This window comes from Balaenoptera acutorostrata, chromosome 10 (genome assembly GCF_949987535.1).
Source record: "Balaenoptera acutorostrata chromosome 10, mBalAcu1.1, whole genome shotgun sequence".
In the NCBI taxonomy this organism is placed as follows: Eukaryota; Metazoa; Chordata; class Mammalia; order Artiodactyla; family Balaenopteridae; genus Balaenoptera; species Balaenoptera acutorostrata.
In genome coordinates this window covers 41,405,094-41,428,355 of record NC_080073.1, presented here as the reverse complement: position 1 = coordinate 41,428,355, position 23,262 = coordinate 41,405,094, and the positions used below count along the sequence as shown (strand labels likewise).

General features: G+C 52.2%; 1 protein-coding gene across 1 annotated transcript in view; it reads right to left on the bottom strand.

Moving 5' to 3' along the window:
- CCDC12 (coiled-coil domain containing 12) overlaps nucleotides 1-23,262 on the bottom strand; it is a 46,853-nt gene that overhangs the window by 5,385 nt on the left and 18,206 nt on the right. Inside the window, exon 2 of the mRNA XM_007168845.3 lies at nucleotides 8,218-8,285. Within this exon, the coding sequence (XP_007168907.1) occupies nucleotides 8,218-8,285 (68 nt within the window). The remainder of the gene's footprint in view (nucleotides 1-8,217; nucleotides 8,286-23,262) is intronic.

Genomic DNA, 23,262 nt, shown 5'->3' with positions numbered 1-23,262 from the left:
GGCTATGCTGGGTGTGTCGAGCTCTGTCAAGCTAGGTTCAAGTCCTTCCCTGGTTCAGTCTGTTGAGAGATAATGAAGAGACTGACCCTCACTAATGTCCAATTAACTGCTCCCCCCACCCCACTCCCATTACCACCAAATGGCAAAAGTCTCTGGAGAGGTCATGGGGCACTGGGTTCTGCTCTGGGGCCTGGCCTTTCTAACAAAGGAACAAGGTTTAATTCCCTCCTTCTGCAAACTTAAAAAAATCTGTGTGTTGGTGAATTACCACGGCAACAAGGACCTGAGGGGCTGCAATCACAGAAAGAAGGGAAGTGCAACAAGGTGAGCCTGGCTTTGGGCATTTCTTTCCCCTTAAAGCATTTGTCTTTTTACAAGCAGAAGCTGAAAAGCTGAGAGACCAAGCGGAGCTTCCTGCAATCTCATGAGGCTGAAGAGACAAAAATTTGTGTTCAGTGAGAGGAAGCCTCTTCATCAGTCCTGAAAGGGTAGGTCAGGGTATCCATGCCTGCCAAAAGCTGGAATAAACTCCTTCTGGGGGAAAATAAACTATTCAAAATCCCAAATTATCTCTGGAACTTTTCATATGCAATATCCAGAATTCAACCAAAGCCAAGAGAAAAAAATAAAGATAACAGAAATACACTCACAGGAGATCTAGATATTGGAATATAATATCAGAAATGAAATGTAAGTTAATTGAAATTATTAAAAGTTCAGGAAGGTATACCACAAGATCAAGAATTTTAGCAGAGATATCTGAATTTCGGAAACTGTAAAAATCAATCAAATGGAAATTCTACAAGTGAAAATAGAATCAAAATTAATAAATCAATAAATGGGTTCAACAGCAGTGTGGATACTGCTAAAGAAAGGATTAGTGAACTGTAAGATAAGCCAGAAAATATCCAGGCTGAGGGACAGAAGTAAAAAAGTTGAAAAATACAGAAAAAACTTAAGAAACATATGGAACATGGTGAAAAGATCTAACATACATGTAATTAGAGTCCCAAAAACAATATTTAAAGAGATAATGAGTGAAAAATTTACAGAATTAATTAAAAACACCAAGCCATAGATTAAAGAAACTCTATGAACTCCAAAGAAAAGCATCTAGGCAAATCACTGTCAAACTACTTAACACCAAAGACAAATTCTTAAATTAGACAAAGACACCCAAACTTCAAAGGAGAAACTGAAAATGACAGCTGATTTTTCAACAGAAGCCATGAAAATCGTTAAGACAATGGAGAAATACATGGGAAGGGCCAAAAGTAAATAAAATGCCACACCAGAATTATAAAGCTAGGTTAAACAGCCTTCAAAGGAAGACTTTTCCAGATAAAGAAAAGTTGGGAAAATTAGTCATCAGAGGATCTGTTCTTTAAGAAATACTAAAGGGAATGCTTTAGACTGAAGGAAAATGATCTCATATGGAAGCATGGAACTCAGGAAGGAATGAAATGCATTCCTTGAAAAGCATGAAAGAGTAAATATGTGGGTAAATTTAAATGAATATTGACTGGATAGAACAGTAATAATGACTTGTGGGATTTCAAATATAGCAACAACAGTACACAAGACAGGAAGAGAGGCAAATGGCCTTAAAGTGTTCTGAGGTCATGGCACTGTATGGGAAATGGTAAAATGTGACTTGTTATTAGACTTTGATAAGTTAAGGATGTATGTTGTATCCCTGTGGAAACCACTAAAAGGGAAAAGAGTATATTATTAGCAAGATAACAGGAAGGAAATGGAAAGATTAAAAACAAAAAATCCAAAAGAAGACCAGACTTGAGACACAACAGGAAAGCCAAGAAACAAATGGTAAGACAAGAGGGTCACGAGGTGGGCCCAGGCTGCCGTCCTGGGGGCTTCCCCCTGCAGTGACTGGAACTGCCACAGCTCTTGGAGACTGGGTGGGATGTGACTGCACTCATCGGCAGGCACTGGCATCTGGAATTCACCCTTCTGGAGGCCACTAGAGCCAAACGCTGGTTCTGTTATCCCCATTTTAGAACGAGGAAGCTGCTTGGGGGAGAGGGTACAAGAGCCTTGGCCTTCCAACAGTGTGACCTGGGTTCAAATCCAGCTTTGAAGCTTTTGAGACAGGATGGAAAGGGTCATGCTTTCATTGGCTTCCATATGGAAATCAAAGGTATCATTTCTCATGAGGCTGTAGGTGACACAGACTGTGGACATCAACACTGCACAGAGTGGCGTCCTGCAGAGCAAACGTCAAATCGCCCAGGAGTGCTACCTTCCCACTCCACACTGCTGCCCCAAACCCTGAGAGCTCTCTAACTGCTAGGATGGGAATATGGCAGACTGTCCCAAAATGGGACGGTCAGCCCTCCAAAGTCCAGAGAGTAACCCTTGAGTGCCGGTGGGAACGAGCAGCCCAGCAGACACACGCATGGCCTCCCAAGCCTTCTCAAAATACTGCCCAAGCAGATCGAAGGTGGTCCTCGTGTGGCCCACAGGGTGGCAGGGACGCGCCTGGTTCTGCACATTGCACATCAAGTGGCAGGGCTGGCCAGGACATACCCCAGCAGTTGAGGCCCAGCCAAAGAACAGCCTACTACCTGCCTCTCCAGTATGTCTGATCTCCATGAACTTGGCAGCATTGTTACTAGTAAGTCCAGGAGCCTGGCTTCTTATCTTACTGCTTATCTCTACAGCCCTTTCTGCTCAGCACTGGGTGTGAAATCGACCTGGACTGAAATCTTCTGGATAAGGGAAGAAGACAAGATTCCAACTGCATGGGCTCTTCCTATGCCTGAGGCAATGCCCAAACACTGAGGAAATGTGAGCCGATCCCCAGCTCTCCAGGAGCCAAAGGCAGAGATGGTGGAGAGAGCCAGGCCAGAGGAGAACCAGGAGCCTTTCAGACTCCCCCAGTCTAAGGCTGCAAAACAGGAGAGTCCTGTGCTAAGGTGCTCTGGAGGACACAGACATTAAGAGACCCCTCCTGGAGCTAACCCTCTCCTAGCGGGGAGAGTGCATCATGCAAACCCTGGTTATGTGCCCTTTGGCCCATAGGAACAACAGAACGCCACATGACCAAAGGGACAAGGAAGATGCTTTTTATGAACTTTTGTGTAATGAATGTCAAGATGTACTGTCAAATGGACATGAGCGAGGTGAGAAACAGAAGTATGGCAGTATAGTGTGCTATCACGTGTGTAAAAACAAGCATGTGTATGGGGGGAGATATATCAGAATATTTGAATATCTGTGCACAGTTCACCTCTGAAAGGAGCCAAGCAGCTGGCCCTCAAGGTGGTCTTGCAACTAGGAGGCTGGGAGTAAAGGAAGATTTTTTTCCCCTGTGTGTCTTTTAACACCTTTTGCATTATGAACCATGAATCCTTTACATACTCAAAAAATAAAATAAAAAATATATAAAATACATAAAGATACACCCAGATATTACACGGATCATTATATAACCACTGAAAATAATGTCTGCAAAGGATTGTTCTGAACATATAACAGAAATTTAACAGATAGAAAACAACAACCAAACGTTGACAATGAGGGACTTCCCTGATGGCACAGTGGTTAAGAATCCACCTGCCAGTGCAGGGGACATGGGTTCGAGCCCTGGTCTGGGAAGATCCCACATGCTGCGGAGCAACTAAGCCCGTGCGCCACAACTACTGAGCCTGTGCTCTAGAGCCCGTGAGCCACGACTACTGGGCCCATGTGCCACAACTAGTGAAGCCCGCACGCCTAGAGCCCATGCTCCTCAATGAAGAGAAGCCACCGCGATGAGAAGCCGCGCACCACAATGAGGAGTAGCCCCCACTCGCTGCAGCTAGAGAAAGCCTGCACGCAGCAACAAAGACCCAATGCAGCCAAAAATAAAATTAATTAATTAATTTTTTAAAAAGTTGACAATGATTATCTAAGAGTGATTTTTCACTTGGTTATTTTGAATGTGCCAAGCGCTAGTTAAGTCAGGCCCCTGCCCAGCTGGAGCTGCCATCGCATCTGAGCCGCGTGGTCTGCACCCACTCTCACCCAAGACTCTACAGAGCCCAGCCCAGCTTCTCTAAATTTACAGGCTGAGGGGCTTCCCTGGTGGCACAGTGGTTGGGAATCCGCCTGCCAATGCAGGAGACATGGGTTCAAGCCCTGGTCCGGGAAGATCCCACATGCTGCAGAGCAACTAAGCCCGTGCACCACAACTACTGAGCCTGCGCTCTAGAGCCCACGAGCCACAACCACTGGGCCCACGTGCGCCTAGAGCCTGTGCTCCGCAACAAGAGAAGCCACCTCAATGAGAAGCCCGCGCACCGCAACGAAGAGTAGCCCCCACTTGCCACAATCAGAGAAAAGCCCGTACGCCGCAACGAAGACCCAACGCAGCCACAAACAATAAATACATAAAATAAAATAAATAAATTTTTAAATAAATAAATAAATAAACTTACAGGCTTAGCTTTGCTCCCAATCCACCTGAAAATGCATAGCTGCTGGGCACTTAAAGAAGTAGAAACAGCTGATATGCCAAAACTCAAGGACTGAAATATTAATTATGGCACTCTCAAAGAAATACAAGGCAGCCATTGAGAATTTTATAGAAGCATATTTATCAAAAGATGTCAAGATATGGTATGTGAAAAAGGTTACAAAACAGAAGGATATTCACAGATACAGGCTAATAGGATTTACTAAATTTCCGACAATTGAAAACATCTTTAAGTACTTTCAATACCAATTTAAATTTAAAAAGAGGCGTGGAGTAACGGTTTATGGCAGCTAAGCTGAATCCCAAAGGGCCCACAAGATGAGAACTGAAGTGGCCACACTGGCTGTCGGGGCCCAGGCGGTGGCGGGGCCCGGAGCCTGCACAGTTCACTGCCCCCCACTCTCCTGGGGCCCGATCTATCCCTCAGACCACTCTGGGGGCCGCCCTGGGCTGCAGAATGCCGGCTGCAGGCTGCGCAAGAGAAACACTCTCCACCGCATAGCTGTCGGCAGCCCTGATGTCCACCCCTCCAGCCCCAGCCAAGAGGACACATGGGACAAAGGCCGCAGCACTAAGAGTGAAGGCGGTGCAACGGAACCAGGCCTGGCCTGCCTGGGAGCTCGCACGCAGAGGACGGGAAGGGCTCCGTGTCCCCATCTGTGACATGACAGCTGGATGAGCTCAGCTGTTCTCCACCCTGCCTGCACACCAGACAGGGATGGTGGAAGGGTCCCAGTGTCGCTCCCCTCCCTCTCAGCTGGGAGATCTTAGACGAGTCACTTCACTTGTGTGAACTGTGGTTTCCTCACCTCACGGTGGACCACAACCTTCCCCCAGAACAGGTTTAATGAGAAGGGCTTTCGAGGCACTGGAGATCACAACATACAAGATGAAGACTGTTTTCCATGTAGAAAGGCCCCAGCCGTGCTCCCACTCTCCCCCTGCATGAAGGGAAGCACCTGGCCCGGTCACACATCGAGTCGGCTTCCCACGACACCACGTTCCTTACACCAGTTCTCTCCTGATTCACTCCTCCACGTTCCTGCGCCTAGTCCCGAGCAACAGGATCAGGAAGAACAGGGCGGCCGCAGGTCTCTGTGCTGCTGCCTCAGCACGAGTCATGAAGCCACAGCCCAGCCCCTCTATCCAGGGCCGGGACATTCCGGCCTGGAGCGGGAGTGAGGAAACTCAGCAAGTGGGGGCAGGGGCCGCTCTGAGCATCACCGCGAGAGCAGAGCAATGTCTGCCGAATCAAGCTGACGTCATGGGTCTGCAAGCACGCCCTGGTGCAAAGCCACCATCCTGGGGACCCAACCGGCAGATGAGAGAAGGCCTGGCATTTGCCAGCCTAAAGGGCTTGGGCACTGGGACAAGGCTGGGCCGGGCCTCAGCTGGGGTGGGACCTTTCTCCACATGGAGTTGGAGAACCGGTTTTCCATCCCTGAGGAAGGAAGGTTCGTGGCCTAGTTCCTTCTCCGGTACGTGACGCTCACCCAGGGTGTCCCTGAATGGTGACGGCTCTGGCTGGGTGCAGACCTCAATCCTAAGCCAAGGGGAGGTGACGGCTGTGGGAGCTGAGGGTTTGGGGCTTGCTTGTTCACGCACTTAAGACACGTTCCCCCACTCCATGCCCAACAGAGTGTGCAACACCGGCCCTCTCCTCCCACCTGGCAGGGTGGCCACGACTGTTGGCCACAAACCCTACCCTAGACATACCTCCACGGCATACACCAGCCAACCTGCCATCAGGAGAAGTGACTGAGGGCTTACAAAAAACAACAGCAACTGACATAAATGCCCCTTTTTGTGGCCAGGTTTCCAGGGCTGCCGTATCACATCTTATCTAGGCAGCAAGCAGGGGGCTGTGTTAGAGGTGAGTCACGGGCGCCCCTGCAGTTAACCACGAGGGAAGGTTGGCTGGGAGAGGGCAAATCCAGACCAGAGGAGAAGCAGGGGTCCTTCTGGGGGTGGGAACTCGTCTTTCCTTCCCACAGAGCCTGGCCTACGCTAGTCGACCTTTGGAGGACTGACTCCTACTCAACGGGGATTTGGTTGTAGGGGAATGCGGTAGGATTTACCCTGAAGAGAGTAATAAAAAAATTTTTAAAGGAATTCTGATCCATAGATTCCATGCAATACCAATCAAAACTCCAGCAAACTTTTATTTATTTATTTTTTATTTTATTCTTTTTTGTATTCATTTATCTTTACTTTTAATAAGTAGGCAACAATACAAACACGTACACTTGAATGATGCCTACGTTCTGAAATTTTAAGAAGAACTGACATGAGACAGTCCATCCCTTCCACACTCCTTGAAATACCCATGCACGGGGCCACTAAGGAATGGGTTAGGATGAAGGGAGGGGCACCGTCTCCGGAAAGCTACCCCTTCCTCTCCTGGTTTCCACAACACATCATTGACCTCCTCTGTCACTCTTTACTCTCAGTCACCTTTAGCAAGCTTTTAAAATAGATATCAACAAGCTGATTCTAAAATTTATAAGGAAAGCCAAAGGAACTAAAACAGCCACGACTCTAAAAAGGTCTCCTTGGACAGATGGGTAGGAGCACGGGCAGAGAAGAAGGTGGGTGATTCCCCAGCATGGCTGGTGAGGGGTGAGGTCCTGGGGTGCCTGCCTCCAATCCTGCTGGATTTTCCCATTTCCTCAGCCACAACCCCTGGCCCCGCACTGTATCTGGTTAGACAACTGAATCTGCAAAATGACCCAAGGCTCCAGCCAGTAATCAAAAACCTAAGAACAAACCAGAAGAAAACCAAAGGGTCTCTCAGCAGTTACCACAGAATGGGGGAAACTGTGCAGGCACCCACCCCCAAGCCCCCAAGTCTGCAGTCACTTGGCAAAAGAGCTATGACCTGGCCTTCGTCTCTGTCACCAGAGAGGGCCGCATGCTGCGCTGGGGGGGCCAAGGCCCAACAAAACACCACAGAGCCCAGTGCTAGGGTGACAAGGGTCCCTGCACCACCACTGGGCATCACCAGCCTCTCAGCACAAGAGCTGTCGCCTTCTGTGATAACAAGTGAGATGGCAAGGACCCTGCAGGGCTGCTGTGAGGAAGGCGTGAACACACTTTGTAAAGTGTTAAGTCACACATGCACAGACACACACGAGCCCCTGTGGACTTGAAAAAGCCCTATCTCATCTGAGATCAGCTCCTGAATAAGAAGGCAGAGATGAGAGGCCTGCACCCTGCGGAGGGTTCCACTCACACTGGTGAAGGAAACAGCAGGCTGTGGCATCAGGAAGGCCTGCTTCCGAGTGCTGGTCCAGCCTCCTCTGGGGAGCACCCCTCCCCACCTGCTGCACCCCCTCAAAGCACAGCCCACTGAGATAAGCTTTCTCAGGGCATCAAGATCTACTCCCCCAAGTGAGCAGGCGCCCAGGCTGCTGGCTCAGACAGAGCTTTACACACCAGGGAGAGTCTGGACCTGATTCTGCAGGTGCTGTAGAACCATGTCACCCAAAGTGTTTTAGGACAAGAGTGAGGGGACATAATATGAGGGTCTGGAATAAAAGGCTGGTGGCTAAGAGTCAGAAAGCCAGTGGGGGAAAGGGTGCAGAGAAGGTTCCAACTGTAAGACTGTCCTGTCTGAACAAGGCAGCCATGGGGTGGAGAGGAAGGAATGGGGCAGAGACTGAATGCAGAGTTGGGAGGATGTGGAAGCCAACAGGTACTGGAGGAGAGCGCAGGGCAGAGAGCTGCGTGTGGGGCATTACCTGTGCTTCTCGCCTTCCTCCTCCCCTTCTCTGAGCTGCTTGGTCTTTGGCTCCCCATCTTCCTTGTCCTGCAAAGGAAGGGAGAAAACCAGCTGCTCAAATGAACACTCCTCCTTCCAGGAGCCAGACAGCCTGGCCAGGACCAGCTTGGCATTCCAGCCTCTAAGCGGGGCACATGCCTGCTGCAACCGACGGGGCACAATGCTGGAGCCACGATTCCCACCCCTCAACTCCCTCAGCAGAATTTAAAACCCATGACCCTGGGCTTCCCTGGTGGCGCAGTGGTTGAGAATCCGCCTGCCAATGCAGGGGACACGGGTTCGAGCCCTGGTCTGGGAAGATCCCACATGCCGCGGAGCAACTAAGCCTGTGCGCCACAACTACTAAGCCCACGAGCCACAACTGCTGAAGCCCACGTGCCACGACTACTGAGCCCACGTGCCTAGAGCCCGTGCTCTGCAACAAGAGAAGCCACCGCAATGAGAAGCCCGCGCACCACAACGAAGAGTAGCCCCCACTTGCTGCAACTAGAGAAAGCCTGTGCGCAGCAAAGAAGACCCAACGCAGCCAAAAATAAATAAACTAAATAAATTAACAAAACAAAACAAAACAAAACAAAACCCATGATCCCAGCCCAGGCCCAGACCAGGGTGGCCCTCAGACAACACTAGCAGGAAGAGCTGGAAGGTCTTAGGTGGTGAGACATGATGCTGGTCAGTGCCGCAGAGGGCCCATGCTGGCAGGTCACCAGCCAGCCTCATGCATCGGGAAAGATGGGGCAAAGAGCAGTCACCAGCAACGAGAGCAGCACAAAACTCAGGTCTCCTGACCGCCACCCCCCGCCTTCCAGGCCAGAGGCCTCTCCAGAAACACCTATTTGGTTCCCTTTAGGAGCAGCATAACTCAAATTAGGACCAGCTTGTAACAAGTTCACTCCTGCAACGTATTCAGGGGCACGGAGGGAAGGGGAATTAGTTTGCAGTTTCCATGGGAAAAATTTCTAAATCTGGTTATCTTCCTCTTCCTCCCTTCCCCACCTCTTTGTAAGTCTAGAGAAGCCATGTTCATCTCAACCCTGAGAGAGTATGCTTGCTCTCCAGGTGCGCCGAGGGCCCAGCAGAAGGACACCCCTATGCTGCTTCCACCTGCAGCAGGAAACACCTTCCTGGGCTTTCTTCCTTACCATGTGACCACTGCAGTTGGATCAGACCTGCCTGCAGACAAACGAACATGGAGGGCGTGCACTGGGTGTGCTCTCGCGTGCGCCCACGCCCCCAGTGTCTGTCCTGAGAAAATCTGGGACAGAGCCCTGCCTGGGGTCTCCCTGCGTGCCAGGGCTGGCCCTCCAGAGGGGATCAATGTGCCCCTGATAACTGGCCATGACCTGCCTTTGACTTGCTGGAGCTTGTTCCGAGGAGACATTTGGAAGCCCCTGCCATGGGGGACCTGCTGCAATGGAGAAAAGAACGTATAAATTATAAGTAAAATAGCTGCTTGTACCACCTCTCCTAGAGGTTTGTTTATGTCACTGACAACGGCCTCCCCGAGAGTGGCATTCGCATTATGAGTCACTTCCTGCCGGTGTTCGTCGTGGAGACCCTGGAAACCACCAGACTGCGCCATTCGTTGGCCACACACCTACGGGCAAGGAGACCACCCAAACCAGGCTTGGAGTCCTGGACCAGAGAAAGGTTTCTGTGATGTGAATAGAGCAAGATGTTCCCCTGGCTCTCTCAACCCAGGGCAGCTCAGTCTCCTGGGGATGAGGCAGCAGGAACGACAACAGCTACATGAGTGAGGTCAACATGGGTCTGTGGGGTGGGTAGGGGGCTTCCTACCTTCCTACTAAGGGGTGGGCAGAATTTGGGTGTTACAGGATGGGGAGACAGGAGCAGGAAGGGCACTCCCAGAGGGGAGCAAGCTTGAGCAAAGGCGGGGTGTGGTCTGAAGAACCCACAGGTGGTTGGAGCGGCAGTCAGGGCACAGGTGAATGCAGGTAAGGTTGTCAAGGGGTGGGGCCGATCACAGAGGGCTCTGGCCAGTGTTCTAGGGCAACGGGGAGCAGAGCTGCTGGAGGAAGGACCAGAGGCCTTTCCCAAGAGCCTGCTGACAGGCTGGGCAGGGAGGCCCTGGGGCAGAAGCATTTGTTTGGTGATGGCCAAAGAGATACGGGGAGCAGGCGTACAAACGCTCAACTGAGAAACAAGTGAAGGCTCCCCACGTGGCTCCCAGGCTGCGTGCACCTCTCCCTGACAAATGCTAGTGATTACATTAAGCCAGAAGCCAGGACACTGGGACTAAAAGCTCCTTCCTAATTGCCAGGCAGTGGACTCCCTGATGGCCAGAGGTCCTGCAGCAGGGGAAGAAGGCGGCAGACACCTCCCCTTGGTGAGAAAGGACAGAGGTGGAAGAGCAGCAAAGGCTCAGCTTTCCCCCGAAGTGGGCTGATGGGCAAGCCCACAGGAAGGCTTCTTTCCATGAGGGCCCTGTTAACCTGGGCCAGCTTGGAGGTAGAGGTTGGGGACCGTGGAAACAGCCTTTGGGAGCGACTCCTTTGCAAACACCATGCCAGTTCACAGCCCCTGAGCAAGGGCAAACTCAGCGGCACAGCTGTCACCACCCTCCTGGGGTCCCGGAGACACTCAAGTGTCTCGGCAAAGGCCAAGTTATTCATTAATAAATGAGAAAACACTCAATGATCTAAATGACATCTTAAAAACATGCCCCGCAGTCTGGTGGGCCATGCAGACTGCTGAGGTTAAGGAAGACCCCAGCCTGGGATGCTGTGCAAGAGCAGGGGCACAAGAATGGTACCCATATGTGCATGGAGCGGGAGCCAGTAAACAAATGAACAGGCCACGTAAGTGCCTGGATGAGGCGCGCTCCAGTCTGCCCACTCAAAGGCAACTCAGGTAGCACGGTGAGCATCTCTGAGCAGGGAAATGGCTTTGGGGCAACCCTGGCCTAGGTCACAAGGCAGGACTTGCACTGCTTGGGACAGTGGTAGGAGGCACTGACCAGTTTCATGGCCCACCCAGCCTGAGAGACTCGAAGGCCCTCAGAACTGGAGGGCTCACAGGACCACCGCCTTCCGAGTCCTCAATTCAACCCATGGGGGAAGCTGGCAAATGACCGCCACGGAAAGGAAAGCTTTTCCCAAGGTCACAGAATCTGTCAGTGGTAGCTGGGGTTCTGGATCAAGGTCCTCCTGAACTCTTGCATTCTTGCCAAGGAGATGGGAGAGGCTCTTAGTTTCTAAAACCAGCTCTGAACCCAGTCACCTCTCCAATGCTCCCCTCACAGTTCAGATTTGGCCACGTGCATTCAGACCAGTCACAGCCAGCCTGGGCCTAGGTCTAAGCCCTGGAGGACACCCATGGGAGTGCAGGCAGGGCCCGAGGTGCACAGCATCCCAGGGAATCTAGAGACATCTCACCCACCCCCAGACCCTTAAATGTAACTCGTCGCCTAGCCCCGCCTACACACACCCTTCCCCAATCTCCCGCCTTTCTCCCTCCTTCCAACTCCATGTTCTATCCCACCCCCATAGGTCCCCACCACAGCCAAGCCCATAGCTATCCCCCCCACCCTTGCCTGCCACCAGCTACCCCCTACTCTGGAGAACACAGCAGCCTGCTGCACCCTCCTCCTCCTCTTTCTAATCCATCTCCCCTACATCTCTCTCCACCTTATCCATCCACATGGACGGAGGGTGTCCTCTGCTCAAAGCTCTCATTGGTCCCCATACCCTCAGGAACAGCATTCTCCTCAAGGTGCAGCCTCCCAAGGCCTCAGCACTCTCCCTGTAGCCCATCCATACTGGCCTCGTCCAGAATACCCTGACACCGGACCCTCTGTCCCAAATCCTGATCTGTCCATTCTGATCACCCCTAACAAAGCCCACCCTCTGGCCAGTTCTGGACTCCAGCTCAAAGGCTACCTCCTCAAGGCAGCCTTCTGAGGTTCCCAGGCAACGGGCTCCATCACTCCTCTGGGCCCAAGACACAGGCCTGTGGTCATTCCTACTCATAATCAGGCCTGTGTGTCCCTTCCTCAAGTCCCTCTCAGTGTGGGGACATCTCCTAGAGCTGGCATAGCCATGAGCCTGGACTACATCACCTTCATTAACTCTGTGCTAACTTAACTACTACTCTCTCCACCAACTCCAGAAGAGCCCAATTCTTAGAACACTGGTGGCTGGAGGGCAGGAAAGCCAAGGCCTGGACTGGGGTCCTCCCCACAGCCCGCTTGCCTGTTACTGAAGGTACCCCACATTTCTGACCCCGGCCCAGGTTTCCACACGTAGGCCCTGCCCCTGCTCTCACCTCCCTCAGAGCCCACAGGAGGAAGGGGCCTCTGAGGCAGGACTTCAGGGGCTCTCAAAAACAGCCCTGCTCCAAACAGAGCCTGACCGACCTGTTTCATAATGTTTGAAATCCTTTTGCCAGGAACAACACTTTTACAAATAAAATTAGCATTGTGCAAGATCGGTGTTATTTCTTCTTTAAATATATGACAAGACTTCATCTTGGCCTGAAGTTTTCTTTGTGAGGTTTTAGGTATGGGGCTCATTAGATTTTCTATTTCCTCCTCAGTCAGTCTTATTATATTGTGTCTTTCAAGGAATATCCATTCATACTGAATTTACTGGCATAAAGTTGTTTATAATATTCCCTTATTATCTTTTTTTAAAAATTTATTTTATTTATTTATTTTTGGCTGCGTTGGGTCTTCGTTGCTGTGTGCAGGCTTTCTCTAGCTGCGATGAGCAGGGGCTACTCTTCGTTGCGGTGCGTGGGCTTCTCATTGTGGTGGCTTCTCTTTGTTGCGGAGCACGGGCTCTAGGGGCACGGGCTTCAGGAGTTGTGGCACATGGGCTCAGGAGTTGTGGCTCATGGGCTCTAGAGCACAGGCTCAGTAGTTGTGGCACACGGGCTTAGTTGCTCCACGGCATGTGGGATCTTCCCGGACCAGGGCTCGAACCTATGTCCCCTGCATTGGCAGGTGGATTCTTAACCACTGCACCACCAGGGAAGCCCCCCTTATTATCCTTTTAATGTCAGTAGGATCTGTGGTGATATCCACCGATACTGATAATTTGTGTTTTTTCTCTTTCCTTATTAGACCAGCTGAAGATTTATCAATTTGGGGACATGTCCAGACTTGGTGTTTTTTGTTTGTTTGTTTTTTAAATTTTTTGGCCACGCCACGCGGCATGCAGGATCTTAGTTCCCCGACCAGGGACTGAATCCATGCCCCCAGCAGTGGAAGTGCGGAGTCCTAACCACTGGAAGTCCCGAGACTTGGTGTTTTAACTCTGTGTTTGCTCCTCAGTCCCCTCTCAGAAGGAGCCCTCACTAGCTGAATGCACCTGCCTCTGGATGGTATACACAATGCGGGGTGGGGAGATCACTCCATACTTGCTGCCTGAACGTAGGGCGACTACCAGAAGTAGCTCAATTAACCACCAGAAATGTAGAAAAGCAGGGGGAGAAGGGAGGCTGCTGCATCTCCTCCTGCTGACCTCGCCACCCAGGCAAAGACAAGGGTCCCTCTTCCCTAGCACCCCTGGACCCCTCTGTGTGCTGCGATTGCCTTAGGCACAAGGATAAAGGAAACAAGCACCCTGCCCACAAGGAGCTCAAGGAGCAGGTTTAGACAATGGTAACTGTGCCAAGAGTGAGGAGGAAAGCTTCATTCAACGTTTTGTATACTTGGAGAATCGGCAAGGAATAGGTGTTGTCAGGGAAGGAGGTAACCCCTCAACTCAACTCTAAATGCCAAATGGGGACTTGCCAAGTGGCTAAAGAAGGCAGAACATTCCTGGGAATGGTAATTGCCTGGCAGACATGAGAGCAGAGCAAGGGCACTGTTAAGACCTGCAGGGCAGACCCAGGTGGCTGGCTCACCCAAGACTGAGGGGGTCAGGAGTAGAGGGGGGCTGGCAGGGTCTTCCTCCAGTGCTCTGGGTGGGCCGAGGCCGATGCTCGGAAAGGCACTTTGGCAGCCTGGAGAGTGGGTGGTGGGAGGAGACGGAGACTAGAAGCTAGGTGAGATGCTCCACTCCCAGCCTGGACCTGTCCCTACCTGTTCTTTGTGCGTATGCGCTGGGGAGGGCGGTTAAGGGTAACTGAGGGCCGGGTGGATGCCATCAGGGGCAGATGTGCTGAGGCAGGGGCGCTTGCTTCGAGGGGACAAGGAACAAGCCCCTCCCTCATCCGAAGAGGAGCTGCTGCCTGGGGCTCTCCCTTCCAGAAGAAAAAGAGGGAGGCAGGAAAGGGTTAACAGAGAGACACTTCAACTTCTGGGCTAGGTTCCTCCCACCATGAGACCATTACTGAAGCAGCTGGAGAGCCAACAGAAACTCACAGGTACAGAAACACTTTCCAGTGCCCAGGCAAACATGCCTCATTAGCTCTGAGTATGCCAGGGGTACTGTCCATGGAAACAGCCCTTCTGTTCAACAATCAAGAGAACAGGCTCCAAACCCTAGTTCCCTAAGAAGAGGTGAAACTGGCCCCGGTTTGAGCCTTTCCAGTTCCAACTTGGCCCAAGGTGGGGAAAAGTCAAAGAGACATGGGCACAGATGCCAGGAAGTGGGGAGCAGGAAGGCACTGACAATGCTGAGGGCAAACCTGGCAGGTTTCACAGTATCACCCTGTTGCCCATCCTCAGAGCCAGGGCAGCCCCATGTGGGGCAAAGGGACCTCCTGTCGGGTGCAGCTGCAGCGGGAGCTGTGCTCCAAGGGCACTTAGGGGGTAGGGCAGTCACCCAGAGTCTGACTCACCCTGAACATGCAATGATAAGCCCTGGGCCGAACACCACCACGCCTGGGCACAGAAACTGCATGGCTCTCTACTGCCCAGAGACCGGGGAAGGGGGTGGGGAGGGGAGGTTCCAACAGGCAGCTTGGGCGGCAGGGCGCCTAACTCTGGGCCCTGGCACTCAGTTTGCTGCTACGATGACCTGGCCGGTATGCCCACTGCCCGCCCAGTAGGCAGAGAGATCCTTGAAGGCAGATGCTTGTCTTACCCACCTGTACCCGTGGGCCTGACACCGCCTACAGCAGGCACAGCACAGTGGTTGAGCTCATGGGCTCTGGGTGGGAATGTGTCTGGCAAGCCCGGCTCAATTTCACCTTGCTGTGTGACCTTGGGCAAGCCATTTAACCTGTCTGGCCTGGGTTTCCCCATGTATGAAAACCAGGACTATCATACCAACATCATGGCACTATTACAAGAAAGAAATGACCAGGGAGGAAGGAGGAAGGCCTGCGGCTTGGGTAACAAGACAGCAGACCCTGAGGGGCAGGGAGAATCGGGCCAGGGCAAGAAGGGAAGGGCTGCAGAGAAGCCACGAGGCCACAGGGCCAGACTGCTGGCACCTGCAGAGGTCACGGTAAGTTTTCACTTTCATTGTTTTCACCAGGCTTTCTCTGCAATCCCGAGATGGGCAGTATTATAACATCTGCTCCACGAAGACGTCAGAAGACATGTCAGACAATCTGTGCAGGGGGAACAGGTCTTCTGATTCCCCGTTCAGTGCTTTACCAAGGATCAGAGAGTTCAGAAGGGGAGGGTGGGGACTAACGGCCCAGAGCTGAGAGCCACTGCTCTCCTGTGGGTGTGGACATTCCCTAAAGGCTTGTGAGCGGAGAGAACAAAGCGCAGGGAGTTGAGGGCTGGGAGAACAGAAAGGGAGCGGGAGATAAGGACTGCAGATAAGAGCTGGAACTAGGTCAGTGGCGATGGGATAGAACAAGGGGGTGGCTGAATGCTGCGAGGGGACAGGGAGAAGTCAGGGACCACTGAGGTCCTGACGATGACTCACTGGGAGAATGAAGGCGCCTTTAACAAAAAAGGTGGCAGTGCTTAGGGGACTAAGAGAAAGGGTGCGGCAGCTTTCAGGATGACCAGGGTTGAGGCTTAATGCCTGGAGTCTGGCGAGGGCCAGTGCGGACAAAGGCTGAGGTTCCAGTGCCTGTCAAGGTGTCCGCAGCAGCAGAAAATGGGCCCACTCCTCAGCAGAGGCAGGGCTGGCCCCACCACTGATACCCCATCCCGAGGCCCAGGCAACGGCATCCAGGCCAACACATGGCCTCGCCCCAGATGACTGCTGACGTCCTGCGTGTGGCAGACTAGTATGGGGAGGTGGCCCCAAGCCAAGTCGGGTCCTATTCTTGCCACAAGTGCAACTGGGGAACCAGTCGTGCTCAAAGGGGGTGGCAGATAACCCCTCCAGCAGACTATTAGTCAACAAATATTGACCGGCTCCCTTCTGCTAGGTACTCCACACTGGCCGAGGAGAAAAAAAGAACAAGTAGGCACCTAGTGTTCACAGACCAGGGTGAGGACTCAGCCTGGGTCCATGGACAGGATTCCAGAGGTCCATGATCAGACACACACACAGGCCAGGTGTGCAAAGGCTCATTTTTCTGCAGTAAGAATCCACAGCTCTTCAGATTCTCAAGGGGGTGACAACCCAGAGGAGGAAAGGGAAGGTGACAACAGCATGGTGGGGAAGGAGGTTCTTTGGGTGGCACTTGAGGTATCTGCGGAGGCTCTCCAAAGGAAGTACAGTACCACCTGTCTTGCATTTTACTTTTATTTTTATCTTTTTTAATTAATTAATTTATTTATTTTTGGCTGCGTTGGGTCTTTGTTGCTGCACGCAGGCTTTCTCTAGCTGCGGCAAGTGGGGGCTACTCTTCATTGCGGTGCGGGGGCTTCTCATTGTGGTGGCTTCTCTTGTTGCGGAGCATGGGCTCTAGGTGCGTGGGCTTCAGTAGCTGTGGCACATGGGCTTCAGCAGTTGTGGCTCGCGGGCTCTAGAGCGCAGGCTCAGGAGTTGTGGTGCACGGGCTTAGTTGCTCCGTGGCATGTGGGATCTTCCCGGACCAGGGCCTGAACCTGTGTCCCCTGCATTGGCAGGTGGATTCTTAACCACTGTGCCACCAGGGAAGCCCTCTGTCTTGCATTTTAAAGGCTGAGTGGAAAGAGGGACTGGGGGATGGGCAGCAGAGGGAACAGCTATCACTGTGAGTGTGCAGAGGCTTGCTAGGGCCCTTCCCCTGCTCCCACATCCCCTGCAGGAAAGCCTTTGGAAGGTCACACTGAGGGCAGAGCAAAGACCAGTCCCGTCCTTTCCTTCATACACAGTCAGCCTGGACCAGTTCCTTTGGGCAGCCAGGCAAGGCTCCCAACTCCCGCCCAGACACCTGTAGGGGGCACTGTGGTTTGCAGGAAGCCGGGCAGCAGGACTGGACAGGCCAGACAGTAGGAAAATCACTCTCCACTGCTTACCAATGGTGAGACCGTGGGCACCTGCAGGACCTCTCCAAGGCTCTTGCTCCCTCCCCTGTTAAAGTGGGGCTGGTGCTATGTCATAGGGTGTCTGAGGATTAAACAAGCTAACTTGGGGTCCACCATCTGGTGCAGGACCCCCCATGACACCCATTATGGGAAACAACCTGCTGGCATCCTGGGGTGTTCCGAGTCCTGCCATCCATCAGCAGTGAGCCTGACTCTTGCTGCATCCTCCTGGGGAACCAGATGTTCCCTCTCCTTCCCCCGCCACCACCTACTTGCCTGACCCCTCAATATCCTTTTCTGATAGTGCTTCTTTATTTTCTGCCAAGTTTCTGTAAATGACAGAATTTAATTTTTAAAATTGAGACTCAAATTAAGAACGACCTGTCTGATTCCTTCAGGGGCCCCAGGCTGGAAGAGCAGACACCACATCTGTGAGGCTTCCCTACAGAAACCTTGTTCTGCACACACCACAAAACTCCACGGCAGCTGAAAGATGGTTGGTAGGTTGCAGCACTTTCCCCTAGCTGTGCGGGCTGAAGGTTACACCCCTTTTTTAGCAGAGGGCATTCTTCCCACGCAGGCCCTCTAATGATAACTGTCCCAGACATTTGATTTTACCTGGATTTGCCTACAAGAGATTTTGTTTGTCACCTGTCTTCCTGCCTAGATTCAAGCTTCAAGAGGCCTGCCTATCACTGTTCCCCAGCACCTGGCACATGACAGCAGGGAAACAATAGCCAATGAATGAATTGACAAGTGGGGGGGAGGCAGGATGCACATGTTAATTCCCCCGCTTACAGATGAGGTTCTCCTCCCCAAGTTGGTTGTCTGAGCCTCCAAACAGCGCCCATGCCTCAGGCATCACTAGGCTTGTGATGTCGGACCCTACACTCTTTCCGTCAGTTTGAGGAGACAGACAACTGGAAGCCCACTTCCCTGCCTCTACACACACAGTTCCTTTTACCCTCACATCTGCTTGTTCACCCCTAAGCTGTCTGTTCTATCCTCCCCTCTGACAATTACCCGCGCCTCTGCTTCTTTCCCGGAGAATAAGGGCAAAAATCTCAACCGTGCCCACTCCCTAAGAGAGTGGTAAGAATCAAATCTGACTAGGTTCCACAAAATTAGAAGACTTTCCAATAAAAGGTGAGCTCTGGGGAGGGCTGGACCCAATTGTTATTCAACTCTGTTCTACTGTATTTCCTACAACAGCCATTATAACAGTATGCCAGGCAACTGATTATTCAATTAATTGAAATAACATTTTCATTAATCAGCATAAAAATTTAATAAGGACAATACCGCTTTCTCCTTTCACAGATAAAACTGGAGGCCCAATGTTGTTACTATTAAGTAACCCACCCAGAGTCACACTGCTTGGGGTTGCCAGCGCCCAAAGGGTAGCGTGGGCCCCATGCCTAGGTGGCTCCCCCACAAAGCCCAGCCCTCTGCTCTGATCCTACTCCCACTCGCCTCAAATACACAGGTGGTCTCACTGGCATCTAATGGCACTCAGCATCACATCACAGGGCTGATATCTCTTCCTGGTGACATTTCAGAGAGACATGACCAAACCATCAGGAGCCCCAGATACAGACATTTCTGGGCCAGGGACTCCAATCCCAGGAAAGCACCAAAGGAGACAAAAGAGCAATGTATGTAGAGGTGTTCACAGTTGTGTTTCTCATAACAGGCAGAAGTGGAGCCAGGAGGTAGATGTGACCTGCCGGACACAGTGAGGCAGGCCAGCTGCTCACTGAAGTAGCAACCTGACGGGCACCACCGTGAGACAGAATAGGACTATGAGGGGTGTGGAGCCCACACACGTAACCATGAGTGAAACCACGGCAACACCTGACGCAGAAGGGTCACAGACTTCACAGGCTCACACAGCAAGACTGTGGGCAGTGCTTCTTCCGTTTCCTTTAATTCTGTTGTCAAAATGACTTAATAACAAAATGATTTAAAAACAAGAGTGACACGAGGAACCCAGCTGCCTGTGGCTCACTGCTTGACTGTACTCACACCATAAACAGACTCTCCTGACCTTCACCTGGCTCAACAGGAAAGCAGGAAACCATGGGTGGCCCTCAGGCCCAACACAGCCCAGTCAATGTTTAATGACCTTTCTCAAGCTTAGAAAAAAAAAAGCAAAAACTAAAAACCCAGCATTGCTGGGGAAGAGGAGGACAGACTGAGGCCTGCACACACCAGCGTCCCTGTGCGCCCAGGGACAGGCCCCGCGGTCACACTACAGGCCGAGGGGCATCCAATCAGGCCAAACATCTCCTGCTGAAAAATCAGCATGAAAAGTTCAGTTAAGAAATTAACTGATGGCGAACGATGAGGTTACCTCCCCTACCCTCACCCTGCCCCACCATTTCCCTTTTGTGGAAGGAGGGGGAAAACGTCTCCCCCGCCACAAAGCAGAACTCACAACCACCAGGACTTCCTCACCATGCTAGACTCACAGCTGAAACAAGAGCAAGAGAATCCCAATGGCAAATGATAAGGTCCCTGAAGCTCCCCTGCCCTGGTATGGGACAGCCTCACGTGGCACTGTGGGGGGAGCTGGCCTGGAGCCCCCTCCCTATCGCCTCACAGGGGACAGCCAGAGTCACCACGCACGGGGAATGGGGGGCCCAGACGATCAGTTGTGGGGAATGGAAGAGCCACCCAGAAGCTCAGGTCCTGAGGACACGCCGCTGGTGTCTGACCCTCTTCAGATCCACCGGGCTGAAGAGCAAACAGGCCTCCCCCTTGCACCTGAACTCTGGCTGGTAGGCGGGATTCTGAGGCGGAGTCCCGAAGGGAGGTCCCAGGGAGCCTCTCTCCTGTGTGTTCACCACCCGTGGTTCCAGTGGAAGCAGCAAGCAAGGGCCTGAAAACCCCAGTGAGTGGCCCCTGAAATGACACCCTTCCACATCCCCCCACACACACCTAAGCACACGTGCCTGTCCACAAGGATGCTGGGTGCCCCCAAGCGGTTCCCCAACAGCCACCAACAGGACAACATCAGGGCTCCTGTTACCCACATCACACGGCTGGCTTATTAAAAGCCTGTGACCGCCTAACATGAGCAGCTCTTCTCCACGTGGACAGGTGTCAAAGCAACCCCAGTCCATGCCTGAACAACAGATTTGGAAACTTAACTGTCTTCGTAGACTTCACACACAGTGAAGTTGATCTTGCTGACGTGGCTGCTGCCTGCAGACGTTTAAATAAGCCCCTGAACTCCTCCCAGAGGGCAGGTCTGCTTTTCCTTCAGAAAAATCTCAGCCCAGCCAACTCCTAAGTCCATGTGCCTGCCACACTGCTTCATTTCTTCATTCGAATGTTTACAGAGTGCCTCTGGGTCTTGTCATCTGGCAGACAAAAAGGTGACTAAGACGTGACTGCTGTCCTCAGGGACTTGAGGGGCAGGTGAAAGGGGAAGCAGACAGGTGAACGGAGAGTCCCCACACAGCGAGGCCGTGAATTCCTGGGTGCTAGGGGAATGCAGAGTGACTAACAGCTGAGGGGAAGACGAAACCTCAGCTCACCTGGAGGAACACTCAAGGCAGAGCGGGCATGGCAGGGAGCGCCGGAGTTACTGGAAGGAGTGGGTGTACTGAGGCTGGGCCTTGTGTCCATGGAGAGGGCAGAGACCCCCAAGGTGCACCCGGAGGAGGGACCCAGCATGGGAAGGCCTGCCCCATGGGCTACAGACTTTATCCCATGAGCACATGAGCACTGAGAAGCCAGCGAAAGGACAGGCAAGGAGGTGGCAAATATGTGCTGAGAGTGTTATTTATAAAGAACATTCAGAAAGGGCCAGAAAGGAAAGGTGCAGGGCTCACTGGTTGAGGCCACTGGAAAAACAAGCCACATATGGGTTCAAAAAGCCACCCCCTTACCCCCAAGGATGGCAGATGGCAGCTGCCGCTGAGTCTGTCTGGAGGGACAGCCCCTTCCAGCTGCACGGTGACATGCTGTGCTCGCAAAGCTGCCCACACTTCACTCAGGCACACAGGGCCTCTCGTCCCCACAACTACCCTGGGATCAGGCGTTACCATCCCGCCCAAACGACGAGGTTCGGAACAACTAAGGAACTTACTCAGCGGTTCACGGCTAATAAAAGACAGGTCAGCATTTAAACTGAAGTTTCTGATTGCATCATGCTTCCAAAACTCAAATAAATAGCCTCAAGGCTTGGGTGTGCTTTCTGCACAGTAGCCAGAGAAGTGTGACCATGTCCATTACCAAGTGAGAAAAGTAACAAAACCATAAACTGTTAGGGCTGCAAAGACCTCAGATATCATCCGGTACAACATGAACTAGATCCAGTGGCCCAGGGAGGGTGGTAGAAATCAAACTGACCAAATCAGAATCTTCCAGGGTAAGACCCAGGAATCAATGTTTCAAGAGCCTGCCCAGGGCTTCCCTGGTGGCGCAGTGGTTGAGAATCTGCCTGCCAATGCAGGCGGCACGGGTTCGGGCCCTGGTCTGGGAGGATCCCGCGTGCCGCGGAGCAGCTGGGCCCGTGAGCCACAACTACTGAGCCTGCGCGTCTGGAGCCTGTGCCCCACAACGAGAGGCCGCGATAGTGAGAGGCCCGCGCACCGCGATGAAGAGTGGCCCCCGCTCGCCGCAACTGGAGAAAGCCCTCACACAGAAACGAAGACCCAACACAGCCATAAATAAATAAATTAATTAATTAATTAAAAAAAAAAAAAAAAAAAGAGCCTGCCCACTCCCAGGTCATGATTCTACCACATGGCCCGACTGAGGAGCTTCTGAGTCAGACCACATCCCTCCTCTCAAAGAGGCTGACCCACGGGAGGAAGTGACCTGTATGATGCCACCCCAAGCTGCCTGAGTGCCTACTGTGGTCACCAGGGTGGGTGGGCTCTGGATCACAGCAGGCAGGATGAGAAGAAACACAGAAATCTCTCATACAACATAGACATCCTGAGCGCCACAAGAGACCCAAGTAAAGTACAGGACAAGAAGGGCAAGAGCTAGGGCTAACTAGACCTCAGGTCTCTGGACTTCAATTTGACTGGTATGTTGTCTATTTTACCATGTTGCCTGGAGCCATGGAGGAAGGTGACTGGAACTTCAATTCCCAAGTCATTCTATGGGCTGCCCAATGCCCACACCCCTCCCTCACTTGGGAAGGCTCCACGTGGAGCCTCGAGGGAGGAAGAGCCAGCTGCAGGCTATAAAGTGCCCCCCACTCACTGTCCCAGCTGTGGGGAGGCGCCAGCAGCACAGACTTCTCTCTGGCGGCATTGGTAGCAGAGCAAGCTGCAGTGTCTAGTACTTGAGAGCAAGCCATTTTCCTGTGAAATGCTGGGCTTCTTTCTGACTGCAAACCTCCAAGGTAGGCTCTCTCTTTTTTCAAAAATGAACAAACAAACCAGTCAGAATAGATTTCTGTTGCTTGCAACTAAGTACCCTAGCTTCATGTGACCACTTACAGCAACAGCCTAACAATAATTATGGGCATCACTTTAAGCATTCCAAGTTTCTTAAATTCCCTGACTCATCTGATCCACAGGGAGACCCTGGATGCAAGCAAGGCAAAGGTTCTGATGCCTAGCTTGCAAATGGAGAAGCTGGGCTCAGGATGTAAAGTGTTCTGTGGACTTGGTCCCAGCATTCCCCCAAGTCCAACACAAAGGCCAGTGGGTGATGCAGGCAAGCCAAGGCACTCACCTGGCCCGGGGTTCCTCTCACCATCCTTCCATC